The sequence below is a fragment of the Aythya marila genome, assembly GCF_965140915.1.
Source record: "Aythya marila genome assembly, chromosome: 19".
In the NCBI taxonomy this organism is placed as follows: Eukaryota; Metazoa; Chordata; class Aves; order Anseriformes; family Anatidae; genus Aythya; species Aythya marila.
Window position 1 is genome coordinate 10,111,887 of NC_139060.1, and position 14,476 is coordinate 10,126,362.

At 39.4% G+C, this 14,476-nt stretch overlaps 1 protein-coding gene across 1 annotated transcript in view; it reads left to right on the forward strand.

Moving 5' to 3' along the window:
• Nucleotides 1-14,476, forward strand: part of RABGAP1 (RAB GTPase activating protein 1) — a 68,088-nt gene that overhangs the window by 19,426 nt on the left and 34,186 nt on the right. The window contains exons 9-13 of the mRNA XM_082775583.1: nucleotides 627-729; nucleotides 922-1,091; nucleotides 3,638-3,812; nucleotides 5,587-5,680; nucleotides 8,501-8,651. Of these exons, the coding sequence (XP_082631709.1) occupies nucleotides 627-729; nucleotides 922-1,091; nucleotides 3,638-3,812; nucleotides 5,587-5,680; nucleotides 8,501-8,651 (693 nt within the window). The remainder of the gene's footprint in view (nucleotides 1-626; nucleotides 730-921; nucleotides 1,092-3,637; nucleotides 3,813-5,586; nucleotides 5,681-8,500; nucleotides 8,652-14,476) is intronic.

A 14,476-nucleotide genomic window follows, 5' to 3' on the forward strand; every position in this document is an offset into this window, starting at 1 on the left:
CTGGTTTATTTTGTTCTTTTAGAAGCAACGAACTACATTCCTTAAGTGCGTGATTAAAGCTTTATGTGTTTAAATGCTTTGCCAGTCAAGCAGCTGTCATTCAGAGACTCACGACACAAAATAAGGCCAGAATAACTGGATTGCCTTGGATTTCCCAGAAAAAAAAATTAAAAAAAAGTTTGAAAAACTTTAATTTGTTTTTGTTTTTTTTCCCCAAACAACAGCAGCAACAAGGGAAATAAAAAAAAGTAAGAGCAAAACCTGTGAAACTTGGGCAGCTGGTGTACTTGCACCTACAGCTTTGTGAGCTTAAAGTTGCTGTCAAATAGCCACCTCCAAAATGAGCTATTGATCTTCAGGTGTCACCAGACAGGTGTTCGTACTACGTACACACAAAACAATTATCAGTAGTTGGCCTTTTTGTGTCATCAGCAAAGGAGGAGAGACTCTCTGGGAACTCGGCTCTTACCTTCAGAGATGATCTCTGTTATAGGACTATGTAAAATGGACTACACGTGCTTGCCCTTCTCTTGCTAGTGCAGGAGCTGTTTTATGCAGCTGAGACTCCTGTAATGTAGAGATTGTTGTAATTTAAATAAAGTTGCATTAAAATTCCTTGTTTCCAGGAGTCCATGGGTAAAAGTTCTGATGGGAAATCATACGTGATCACTGGGAGCTGGAATCAAAAATCTCCACACTTCCAGTTTGTAAATGAAGAAACACCAAAAGGTATGAACCTTGCCAGATTTTATTCCTAGTTAGGGCAGATGACTTATGTAGGGAGCATTGGCTCAATTCTCCTTTCTTTAAGATGAACGAAAAAGAAATTATTCTGTTCTTTTGTGTTACTAGGAAAGAGGTTACAGAGTACTTTGTTTGAAATATTTCTCTTGATACTAATGCTTTGGTTCTTCTCTCTAGATAAAGTACTTTTCATGACTACAGCTGTGGATTTGGTGATAACTGAGGTTCAGGAACCTGTTCGATTCATTCTGGAGACTAAAGTCAGAGTTTGCTCACCTAACGAGAGATTGTTCTGGCCTTTCAGCAAACGTAGCTCGACTGAAAATTTTTTCCTAAAATTGAAACAGGTAACACTTTGAAAAACAATAATAATAATCTACAGTTAATGTGGGATTTGGCTGGGCTGATTTTCAAGGTTAATTTTGGTGCAGTCGATTATATTGTTTGGGAACTTGAGAGGTAAACTTACGGCGTAATGCTGAATAAATGCAAATGCATTGAAGATAAAGAATTGTATTTACTGGTGCCTGTTAGCAGATCAAAATTTCACTACAGTTTTTTCTCCCTGGGATTGGACTGCATCAAAAACCCTTACTAATATAACGTTTATATTTCAACATTTTTCTCCTGAAATAGACGTGTAATAAGTGGTCTTCGATTTTTAGAAAAGCTAAAATCATCACGCTAATTGTTGGTGGTTATCAAAACTTCCCATAAAGAGCTGGGTGTCCTCATTTCAAAGCAAATTTTGACAGCTTTGACGAGGCTGTGAAGTTATACATAGGCTTATGGATTTTCCAGCCAAACCTCAGAAATAAAAGGAACAGAGAATTTATCTGCAGTCCAAGGCTGTGCCAAGAGTTGGTTGCATTTGGGTTACATAGGGCAAACATAAAATAAAGGGTTAATGGGGGAAAAAAGCTTTTAACATAATCCTGGTGACATGCTATCCAGTATGACGCTAGGATGATTTTATCATACAAATTAAACTTTTTTTTATATGAGCAAACATCCACCTGAAATTAGGAGGGAAAAAGACGTATGTGAAAGCCTCTTTTCCCACTTGTACATGGTTGAGAGCAGAGATTTCACACATACCCCAAGTTTCCCCTGGGGGAAAAAAAATCTAAGCAACCACAAAAAATCCCTAGAACTTGTTAAAAATTTTTACTGTTTCTTCCAACTTTTTTTTTTTAACCGTATCTACTAAAAAGGAGAGGATATTTCTGTCTATAATATTCATAATAACAATACAAGGCAATAACTTAGTCTCAAAATAAGTTTGGAAAGTTGAAGGTCCACATTACTGAAGAGGTGATGTACTTGAAGTTCTCCTGCTTTAGAAGTCACTGTTCTGAACTGAAAGTCCTGTTTAAAGGAATTGAAAGATAGAAACAAACATCTGTGTGGGTGTATGTACTTTCTCAAGGTTTAATAATTCTGAGTGAAGCTCAAAAAAGCAAGGTTGGAGTCCATCTCATTTCTTGATATTCTTTTTTTTAATGATGTTTTGAATGAAATTGAAAGCTTTTCTGAGCTTTTTTTTTTTGTGTGTGTGTGCGTGTGCACTTGTCTTAAAGTGCTAGCACTCTTTCTTTGTAGTAACAAAGATGAGGTTTGCTAAGGATTCATTTTTTGTGCGTGTCCTATCTTTTGTGTAAAGTATGAATAAATACTTCGGAAACTTTCCTTCAAAATTTCCTTCACAACGTAAGGTGGAAAAAATCTTCATGATTGAGATCAGTCTTTTTACTTGGAATGTTTGTGAGGAGTAGCATGGAGATGTTGAGCTGATAGAGCTGCTGAACTATAAATATTTTACTACCTCCAGCAGACACCTTCTTGGATTGGTAGTTTAAAGGAAGTTTATCTTACTTAGCTAATTCTGTATCTTTTGTCTCACCAAATTCACAGGCATTGTGACTTATCTTAGCTAATTCTCATTTTTCCACAGGCACTGTCAGGCTGTCCAACTTCCAGTGTTTACTAATGGAAGATTATCAAAATTCATAGTGGAAGCAACAAATATAGAATGTACTGCTTGATAAGCCTGGAAGGGAAACCTGTTTCTATGGAGTCATGATTAGCCTATTAAAATACAGCTGTGTAGAATTGGCTTATCTTACCTTGGCAGTGTTTCTTTATTCGGAAATGGTGAAAGCAGAGGGATTTTATTTTCTCAGAGTACATTTAGTAATTTAGTCCTGTTTAGTTTTGATGCATTTCTCTTCATTTTAAGTACTACAAGGGATAAAACTGAGCACAGGGAGCTTAATGTAGAGCGTGATTATAAATCTTATCTTCCTCTTTTCTTCACCTTTCTTTTTCTATTTTCTATTTTATTACTTTATGACAAAAAAATGAAATTCTTGGACTGCATCAAAAATTTGAAACAATTTCACAGAGAAGGGCCTTCCTTTTAAAGGAAACATTGAAAACTAAGGATGAAGCAGGTCCACGTAATAAGCCTGGGGACCCCCCAGTTCGTATATCCGTGTTCTCCCCAGCAATACATAATCACAGATAGCTGACTTGGAGGTATTGCTCAGGACATTGTCATGTTGGGAAACTAAATGTGAACAATTTTTATTAGAATTCTCCCTTTGCTCTCCCACCAGTATCCCCAGAAAGTTAAAAAAGATAAATTAGACTGCACCTGAAAGGTATGAAAGTATGCTTAGGGTTTGTTACACAGTATTAGGGATGGGAACATTTGCAGGCCGGCGTGATGCATTGAGGGTGCTGCAAGGATTGAACGTTTTTCACTGCAGAATGTGATGAAAATTGTTTCTTTCTTAGCTCTCCGATTCTAAAAAGAGGAGGTAGAGCCTTATGAAGTAATACGGAGATTCGTATGCTTTTTCTTGGTAAAAGGAAGCTTCTTTTTTCCTAGATAAAGCAAAAGGACAGAAAGAATAACTCCGACACCCTGTATGAAGTTGTGTGTCTAGAAAGCGAATCAGAGAGGGAGAGAAGAAAAACTACAGCAAGCCCTTCTCTTCGCCTGCCCCAGTCTGGGTCACAGGGCTCGATGATTCCTTCTCCTCCAGAGGATGATGAAGAGGAGGGTAAGATGTGGATTGTGTAATTTGTATACTTCAAAAGAAAGGGTAGCTTTTAAGTAATAGCTATGAAACTTGTTGAATACTTTATCAGCAGGACAGAGTCTGACTGGAGTTTTTGCTGTTGTTGTTTGGTTGGTTGTTTTTTTCTTGTTTAAATTTTGCTTTAATGCTGTGAGTATTCAGTAACCAGTGCCCCTGCATTCCTGGATCAGCCTCTCCGTCTGCCACTTCTGTGCTCTGTCTGTGCTTTGCTCAGCACAGGCCTCACGAAGCCTCGTGTGTGATATATTTGGAACAACGTGAAAAGAAGCTGCTAAAAATTTGGGATTATCATGTAGCTTCTGCCCCTCCCTGAGCAGCTGTGAAAAGATTTGAGAGTGAAAATGAGAAGCTGATATTTAGAAATGTAAGCAAGCAGCATTTTTAGAGAAGAGAAAAATAAAGACATCTGTAATACATAAAACTCTATCAGGAGCAGCCTAGTCTGAACCCTAATGCATTTTCAATATATCTTTCTGGCTTCTTTATTTATTTTTTTATTCTCTTAAGCCAAAATATGGACTAGTTCTGAGTATATAAACATCTGGTTTTACAGCTTTGAGCTGAAGTGCAGATGACTTTATGCTTTTTTGCTTTTTCTGCTGGCCTTCTGTGTGACCTTAGGTGAATTGTTTCACTTCTGTGCCTTACCTCCCCTTTATTTAAACAAAACAAACAAACAACAAAAAAAAAGGTTTGAAATTTAACTCCTTTTTGCAAAGTAATATTCATAAGGAATCTCCAACCACTGTGTTACCACAGTGGTATTCCTTTCAAGACCAGGAACATAGATATTTTGTCTACAGAAGACAGAACTTGCAGCATTGCAAGAGTTTGCTGACAATTTCAGGCGTCAGCTGAGCTACAGTCTTTTTTACTAAATCTGTGCGATTTCCTCAATAATGCAAAAGCGATGTTGACTGCTCTATTGATGAAATGTAGTTTTTGTGTGTGATACACGCTATTAGCATTTTAAAATATCTGGGAGTACATCAGTTTAATATTGGTTTCAAAAAGAATTACTGCGATTATGCTAATCTGTGCACCCTCCACCCCCAGTTGAAAATGTTTGGTTCAGAAAGCTGTTTACTTTAAGTCAGGGATGTTATCAGAAAGTACCAGGTTTCAAAGGAAAACTACAAAACAGTTAAAATGAAATAGCTTGTGGACTGTCATGGATCTGCAACAACAGGGCTGAGCCTGCAGCTGGTCAGCGGAACCGTATTGCTTTTATTGTGTTTTTAGCTTTTTTTATTATTTTATTTTTTTATACAGAAAGTTGTGCTCTTTGAGAATTTTTGTGATCCTCCAAAAGTCTGGGATAGAGTAATAGAAGTACTTTTATGGGAGAGGACCTGTGGAAGTCTCTAGTCCTGCCTCAGTGTGGGTCCAGCTAGTTAGGTTGTTTAGGGCTGTGCTGTAGTATTTGACAGCCTCCAATGATGGAGTTTCCGCAGCCTCTCTGGATCCTTCTGTCCAGGTATTTCGACACCCTTGTGGTAATTTTTTTACCTTATTTTTTTTAACCAGAATTTCACGTTAAAGCTTGTCTTCTGTGTTTTATCACATCTGTGCTCCTTTGAAAAGACTTCTGGCATTTCTGGGTGGAGTGCACAAGCAGTGCATCCGCAAACGAGGAATTCTTCTTGCCACACACAGTTAGGAGAGCAATATTTATATCTGCAGAGGTAGCGTTATGGTTCTTGGTCTCATAGCATCTCCTTTATTCTGCTGGCAGACAACGATGAACCTCTCTTGAGTGGTTCTGGAGATGTTTCCAAAGAGTGTGCAGAAAAAATTCTTGAGACGTGGGGAGAGCTGCTGTCCAAATGGTAAGTTGCAAATTTGCATTCTGAAAGTTAAAATTCTGAATATTCTCATCCTGTTTGCTCCTTCTGCCTGGATTTTTTAGTATTTCCAGAAGCCAGTTAAGTTTAGTGTGGATTTAGTCCTCTTTTGTCCCCACAACACTCCATATTCTTTGGCTTTGTGTTTTCTGATTTCTTCAGAGAGAGTTTCAAGTATTTTCATTTTTGAGTGCATGTTTAAATACAGTACAGAAATTCATTTATGCTGCTTCTTTAGATGGTTATCTCTTAAAATAAGTGTTACTTATATGTAAGCTTGACTAGAATTCTATTGAAGAAAAATCTAAACTAAGTAATATAAAGAAAATACAGCTCTTTTGTCTTTATTTTGCTTAGATCACTTCCATTCCTGTCTGTAATTCTTATGTAGTTCACAGCCATTTTTCCTGCAGCTGTCATATCTTAGTAACTGCAGCTTAAGAGTACAGGAGATTTGTACTTGGACAGAAGATGCTTTTCTTCCCTTCTCTGAAGTGAGATGGCTCCAGAGCCTGCCAAGAAGGAAGTATATGAGTTCTTCTATTTTTTTCCTCCAAAATGCCAATTTGCAAGAAGCACGTTTCTCAACAGTCAAGTTGCTAATGCAACACCTGCCTTCCCTTCGTGAAGGATCTTTTAGTCGCCTTGAAGTAGCCTGAGTGGTTTTAAGAAAGTGATGCTAGTCATTGAAAAATTCATTATTATTATTATTATTTATTTTTCTTTTGCAAAACAGGACAACAATCACAACATTGGATTGAGCTCCAATGTGCTACATTTCAGGTCTTGCTTTAGTTGTTGCCTTCTGCTTCCTAATGTTATTGAGCAGGGCAAGGAGCGTACAGCAACTGGTCTTAGCAGAGTATTAGATCTAAGGAGAAGGAGAGCAGAGATTAAATGAAGTCATGCACTTCAGATGAGGGAAAATGACCTGGCTGAGAGGTCACATCAGCCTTTAAATTAAGGTTATCACAACGTGGTATTATTTCTTATTTTTGCTATTGCTTAGTGCTTATTTAAATAAGTACTTTTGCTACCATTTGGTTTTGCAGTACTGTGTTGCACTAATTTGATAGGAAAGGGCACATCTGATATGGCCACCTTTGTAAGAAGGGGAAGGCTGTGCTAAGAAGATACACGATCCCTTTTTCTTCCCTTTCTTAGACTTGTAGGAACATCGTTAACAGATGAGCTGTATGCATCTGCTGCTATGGGAAAGTTTCTTTCAACTTGCATTTTCTGTAATTCTTCCAAGGGCTGAAAGATAATTAAGCCACCTGACTCCCATTGAAAATGTTTTGGCAGCTTTAAGAGGATATGAAGTGCTTCTTTGCTAATGCTGGCAACAACAGCTTTAATATGTGTTAAAGGGCTTTCCTTCTTAACTAACAATAAGCATTTGGAAGTAATGATCCTTGAGCTTTTAACATAAGAGGATTGAAAATCATAAAAATCAGATTTCAGGTAGTTTCATGCTAGGTTTTTAGAATCCTATTGTTAGATTTGTATAGCAATTAAATGTGTTGGTATTTTGTGATTTCTTAATATCTGGCTCATTTTATAACTGGTGAGTCAGTTTTTTCACCTCAAAATAGTTTGGAAAAATCTAGTAGTGTATGGCCACAGCCTTATAGCTCATGGCTGTCTTCATTAGAGTTACTGTTGTATTTGTTCTGGCCTGAGATTAAGGTAAAGCTTTCATTGAACAGGCCTTTGCAAACCACTCTGTGATTTGAGTATTTTGTATAGTGAGTATATAAATATTCATATAAATAGGAAATATCAGTATGTATATATAGATATAAGTGTAACTATTATAGAAATATTATCTTGATTATAGTTGATTTTGTTTAGAGAAAACAAAGTGAAGGTGGACTTTACGGTATGAGCTGATTTAAGTGTCCAGGATGGCTGGGCTCCAGCTTATTGTGTGGGAACACTGTAGGCAGGAAGAAAGCAGCAAGGATTCCCAGCATGTGTAAAATTATCAGCCACGTATGTTGGATGGTTAATAAAAGTTGTTAAGCACGAGTTTATTATTAATAGAATGCAGTCAATGTTGACAAGTTCAGTTTTTGCCTGGTTTGTCTATCACTCCTCTTAACCATTTTACAAAGAAGTTTTCTTTCAATAACAGTAGAAAAAAAAATGTGATTTCTTTGATTTAAGGACTCTGTTTTTTGGGATTTTAATGTTTGAGCCACAAATGGACTGTTCAGCTTAACTTTCTGTAACTGCATAAATTAAGTTCAGTTTTTTACAACTTGCAGTGCTGTAATTTATGGGCTGTCAACCAGTTTCACTCGAAAAAAAATGTTTAGATGGGACTAGCTTGTGTAACAGTGAAAGCTGTTCAAATGTGTGGATGCAGTTAGAAAGCCCTACAAGATTTTTTGATAGGTTAGCTGGTTACCTGCCTACTCTGGCATAGAAGGACCAGAGAGCAGTACGTGCTTCTGCAAGCTCTTTCTGTTTGTGCAGCTTGAGATTTACACAATGTGGTACTTGTCCTCCAGTTCTAGTTTTTGCTGTGGACTTCTGTCTTCTTGAGTGTTTTATAGCTTATGCTTATATTGTATTTAAATTTAATAGGAATCAAAGAGTTTGCAGAGTGCTTCTCTAAATCTGTTTTTTTTTTTTTTCATAACTTTTTACTCTTCAGAAAAATTTCATGTACTCTTGACAACATGTGGAGTATCTTGAGCTTCTGCCATTTGTCATGTTAGGTGTTGCACATCAGTTGTTGTTCATGTACTCGTTTATTTGTACTTGGATACTAGTAACAACCGCTTCCCCCACGCCCAGGCACCTCAATCTGAGCGTCAGGCCAAAGACATTGTCAGCGCTGGTGAGAAGTGGTGTCCCCGAGGCCCTGAGAGGAGAAGTGTGGCAGCTGCTGGCAGGGTGTCATAACAATGATCACCTGGTGGAGAAGTACCGAATTCTCATCACAAAGGTAGAGTGCTGTTTTATTTTTCATCTTCCTCCCAACGCCCATAAGTTCATGAATGGAAGTACAGAGACTTCCAAGTATGGAACCTCTTGTTTAAAGGCTTATGAGTATATCTGAATATATGTGAACTAGTGAGGATAATTCAAATAATTCAACCCCCCTCTCCCTAAAAACATAAAAATAAAAAATAGTTGTTACATTATTTGTAGAGTGCTTTCATTTCATAGTTTTGCTTCTGTTACACTTGGATTGCTTCTGAATTAGTTTGTCAAAAATTAAAATTCTATTAATTGCATTCGTAATTGAGAGATTCAGGAAGCTCTTTTCCTGTGCTTGTTTGGATTTCCTGAAAGAAGGCTGAATTTTTTTCTGTTGTCTTAATGTTTATGCTGAAAATCCAGTGCTGGTTGAAATGGCAGGGTGGTTTTTTGTTTGTTTGTTTGGTTTGTTGGTTTATTTGTTTGTTTGTTTTCTGAAGATAGAAAAAACAGAGCACTTTGGATATTTTGCATTACTAGCAGTTTTTTAACTTCTCATCTTGAATGCTGACCTCAATAATATAGGAAAAGAAAAGAAAACAAAAAAAAAAAAACAGACACAGACATCATTCAGTGTTTCTCAGAGTTCTAGAGTAACAAATGTGTCACAAAATCAAATCTCTCTTTCCTACCAATACACTGGTTTGGATTTGATCTTTATAGATAAGCTGTTTTACTACTTTCATCAAATGTGCATGTCTAGAAGGACTATATTAGACATTGTTAATGATGCAGGTTTAGTACTAAAATAACAAACTAATTGTTCACCAGCTAAAAAAGCGAAACAACTGAATCAGGCACTGTATATTTATGTTCTGATGGCACAGATTCACAGGGAGCAATTAAAGATCTTATTCTCAGGGTAAGAGGGCTTCTGAATTTAAACTTGGTTTCTGCTGGCATCCTGTAGGAAGGATCCTACATGATTCAAATGAATCATGTTAGATTAGCTAAAAATGTTCTGCCATAAATACTCACACACGCTTACTGAACGTAGGAGAAGCTTGATGTGAATTCCTTAATATTGGTACCTGCATAGTAGAACTTGTACCTATGGTACATAAATCATACAAATATTACAGAGGTTGAGTGCTCTTGCAAGGAGCATACCAGAGATATTCTTGCTGTGTTGTTTTAATTGCCTAGTGAGTAGGTGACCATGTCCCTTGTTTCTGTTTGAATATTTTGGTATCAGAATGGAAAAGGTGATCTCTGTAGCACAGTTGATGACACATACCGGTGCTATCTTTGTGATCTAAAAAGGAATTGTGTAACAATTTTTAAATCTGTGAAACCTTTCCACTCACTCACATTTAGCAGACACAAAGGAAATAACCTGGATCTAATGTGCTGGAAGCGTCTCTAGAGTCCAAGTACAAGGGAGAGGAAAAGAACTGACCAGCAAAGAACTGGCTACACTTGCAGTGGTCATTCAGCATGTAAACTAATTAAGGAATTAAACAAAGAAAATGAGCACTGAATGTCTATTTTCAGACTCTGCTGCAGTCATATGATTTCTGCCGTACACAGAGGCCATGAGTTCAGGACCTGGGAAGATGATGCTTGCAGACCCATCATATATACTATACACGGACAGTATAATCATGCTGAATAGCATCTTGGCCTTATTTTTTTATTATTTTCATATCTTTCATAGATTATTTGATAATTTTGGAGTTCTGATGTGACTGGTTATTCTTACAGCTCTGAAAATAGCAGCTCAGTTGTAGTCAAAATGCACCAGTGCACGAGAGAATGTCCAAAAAAGAAAGTCATGAGTCATGTGAAGGCAAGGGTCTTTCTGATCTGTTCCGTCCTCGTAATGCTCCGTCATGTTTTGCATGTCACAAAGGCTAATCCTGCTCTGGCAGGAGTGCAGTTATTTCTGCTAACATCCACTGAAAATGTTCTATATGGAAATAGCTGCTGTGGCGCAGAGCTGAAGCATGACTTGATGCAAAACCTTTGCTCTTCAGTGCAGGTAGGAGGTGCAGTAAGCCAGTCTGAGCACTCCTGATCCCGTGCCCCTGCTCTCTTCATGTTGACCTCTATTTCTGTAGCTGCATTTGATTTCTGCCATGCTTTTCACGACCCCATGTGGCAGAACAGTCCCAAATTAATAAGGATCTGTGTTGACAGCCGCTTCAAAAGCGTCTGGCCTCTTTCAGTGATTTTTTTTATTTCTTTTTCTTGTGAGCAGGGTGTTGGATGCAGGCTCTCCAGTATTTCTTTTGATGTTTGATGCTTTCCAATGGAATTCTGGTCGCTGGTGCTTGGAGGACTGCTTCTAGCTTTCTTTTGCAAATTAACTGCTGCAAGAATAATTTCTTGTTTACTACTGAAGTGTGACTACTGAGTGATGAAAAGAGAAGTGTCTTCCAGTGGGTTTCACCAGTGAAGGCTGTATCTAGTTCTCTTCTTGAATCTGACTTGTGCATAAAACCCAGCATTGAAACCAGGCCTCAAGGTGCAGTGCTGTGTCCTAGCCATGGTGACCATGTTTATTAATTATTTGTTCCGCGTTTCTTTGGTATGCGCTGGTTGGGTTTGTGCTCTCTGCTTTTGTTATTGCAGAAGTGTTGCACCATTGTGGTATTTCAAATTACTTTTGAGAATTTGCACACCATCTGTGTGCAATAACAAAGCTTTTAGCAACTCCAGATTGCCATGCTCGTGATGGGGAGTGTGGATGAAAGCCAGCCCAATGAATTAAGGTCATGTCCCTACTGGGGACAGAAAGGAAACTCTAGGTAAAACGATCTAGACAATCCTTTGAGAGGCATCTGTTCCTGATAGGACTTTGGCAGTCGTGGTTACGGCTGTTAATCCTTAGGCTTTCAGCCACTGAACAGTAGGAGGGGAGAGATGAGGACTTGCTCCAGGTGTTAATGGGTACCTGAAGGAGAAATACTTAATGTTTTTGACAGCCATAGATGGATGGAGAGTATTGTTGGATGGAAGACTTGTAAAGCTACCACACAAGTTTTAAAAAAATAAATCATGATACAAAGCAAAATAGACATCACCTACTTTTCAGACAATGTTTCTAAAGAGGATTAATACAGCTACTGAATCTCTCAGATCAGTGGAGGTCTTTTAGTGGATAAGTACTCCATAATACGAAAAATTTAAAAACCTGACATTTACAATATTGAGGAGAAACTAAAAGCTTCTGCATATAGGTCTGTGTGGGAGGAAATAAGGTTGAAAGATTAAAATATAAAAAAAAAGAAAACAATCAACTGTTGTACCAGATAAATAAACTATATTAAGAAAAATCCAACATGAGAGGGACATCTGGTGGCACAAATTTAAATAATAATAATAATAAAACAGTGGCAGAATGGGTGTCCTGGGATGTTACCCTGCAGTAACATTTCTGGTAGAAATTCTACACCTAGTTAGATTTTTCTTAGAGCAGCACTCTTGCTATTCCCTTTCTCATCTTCCCCCTTTTTTGTCTCCATGAGCAGAGGATTGTAGTACATGGAAGTTCTACCAAATGCACCCTGAGTCTTGGTGCAAATTATACGAATTTTTAAGGAAGAAATAGGTTGAGGTGTCACTACCATTATTTGACTGAATTTGTTGCTTCATCAGTGGCGTAAAATGTAACAGTACTTTACCTGTGGGTGTCTGGCATTTATTTTCCATGTGTATCACAGTCAGGTTTCCACGTGTTCATTTAATTCAGAAGTGTCCATTGAGTTTTCAGGAGTGCAGAGGGCCACAACTGTGTGTGATCCATCAAAATGAACCTTAACACACATCTGTGAGTCGCGGCGTAAGAGAAGTATGACAGTCTTGGTGTTGGTGCGCTTGAACTTGTAGCTCCCTTCTTTGATTAGTTTTGATCACGTGGTGATAAAAGTTTAATTATCTTTTAGAAGCAGGAGGTCTCCCAGGAGCTCTCGCTGTAACTTCATGGAGCAGCAGTGAGTTGGCTTGGGCTCTGGGCTGAGCTGTCACTCTGTTAAGAACCAACACGCTGTCAGTTAAAGGGAAAAAACTTTTTACATAGAAATACCTGTCAGCTATAAAGGAGTTAAGCTTGGACTTAATAAAATAGTAATAAAAATAAAACACTGAAGACTATTTTGATTTGGTGGAACATCTTTTGTTTTGAAATTCGAGCAAGCAGATGTTGTTTTGGGCAGTCTCAGGGTTTCCAATACCACCTTACTTTTATATCTGAGATATATTTAAGGTTCAATGTGTGCTGTTTTACTAAGGATGTTTATAATGTGCCTATTCATGCTTAAGGATCCAGAAATACTATGTGAATCAATTGGTATGTAAATCATTCCCCGCTTTGGAAAGATAGGAGATCATTTCTCCAGCAGTAATTCAATCAGAGCTTGTTTTTTGTACAACCACAATGCACTTGCCTAAATTTAATTCAAAGTTTATGTTTCCTAGCTACAGTTCTAGTACTTAACTTTCCATGAGTAGAAATGCCATAAATTATAACAGAAATGAAGGACAACAGTGAAGTGATCTTTGGGGGCTGGGGAGTGGAATAAGGTGCAAAAATGAGATTTTGGTTTTGAGAGTTTAGCAGGAGACTGCCTATGGATTTGCCAAGTCATGGTGTTGTCCAGCCAAGGTTTTTGAGTAGTACAAATACATTGTAGAATGGTTTTTCTACCTACAGGTGAAGTGAAATCCCACGTGCAGCAGTGTGATTGCCCCGAGACTCATCCCTTTGGCTAATTCCTTTCCCATTAGAGATCCCACAGTGCGACAAGCACTTGGCTTGCATTAACTAAACCCTTGCGCTTGTTGGTACCGATGGAATTGGGTGTGTGGACTTGCACTGGTACACAATGGCTGCGTGCTTGTGTTTTTGGTGAAAGGACTTCAGTTGTTGAAGAGCCTCGTTCCAGTCCCTTACTGGTTTGAGGGGCTCGACGCCCAGTTCCTATAAGGACAGCCTGCCTGCATCGTGGCTGTGGAGCAGTCGGTTTGGTGTCAGAATGATCTTCGGCAGCTTATGGGGATGTGTTTTCCAGTGCACTGAGCGAGCAGAAGGCTCTTGGGTGTTTTTCTCTGGCCTTGCAGATCGGGTGCCCGTATCGTGTTGTGACACCAGTGCCTGTGTGCGTACACGAGGTTTTTCGCCGTACATGTGCGTGACGCGTTACTGTGCGGTGCAAAGTCACTTAAAAGTGCTGGTGTGAATCCCTTGCATGCTTACCAACGGGAATGCCCTCAGGTTTTCCAGTCCGTGTAGCTGCTTTGGGCTCCATCAGCAGTTGGTTTGGGATTTCTCGTGCACCATAAGCGGTCGGACAGCCGGCCGTGGGGCTGGGAGCCTGCAGGAGCCCCCCAGGCTGGTGAGCCACCTCGGGGCTTGCGTGCCCTCACTTTCAGGTGCCTCCTGAGCAACGCAGACCGCGGCAGGCAGGAAGACACAGAATGGGTTTCCTTCCTCCCCCCTGAATGAGCGCTTGTGCCCTGGGGAAGAGCCTCAACGGAGCCTGGGGTGCTCATTTCACACCCAGGCTCGGGCTGCTCAAAGCCGGCAGGGCAGGTGTCCATCCATCCATCTGTCCGTCCATCCATCCATCCATCCATCCAACCATCCATCTGTCTGTCTGTCCGTCCATCTATCCATCCGTTTGTCCGTCCATCCATCCATCCATCCATCCGTCCACCCCTCCGTCTGGGTTGCGCCGTGCAGGAGGGGACCCGGGGGGGGTTTTACCGGTGTGGGGGGGAGGCTGCGGGGTCCCCGCCGGCGGCGCCGCGCCCTCGGCGCGCTCCTGGCCGCCGCCCTCCCCTTCCTGC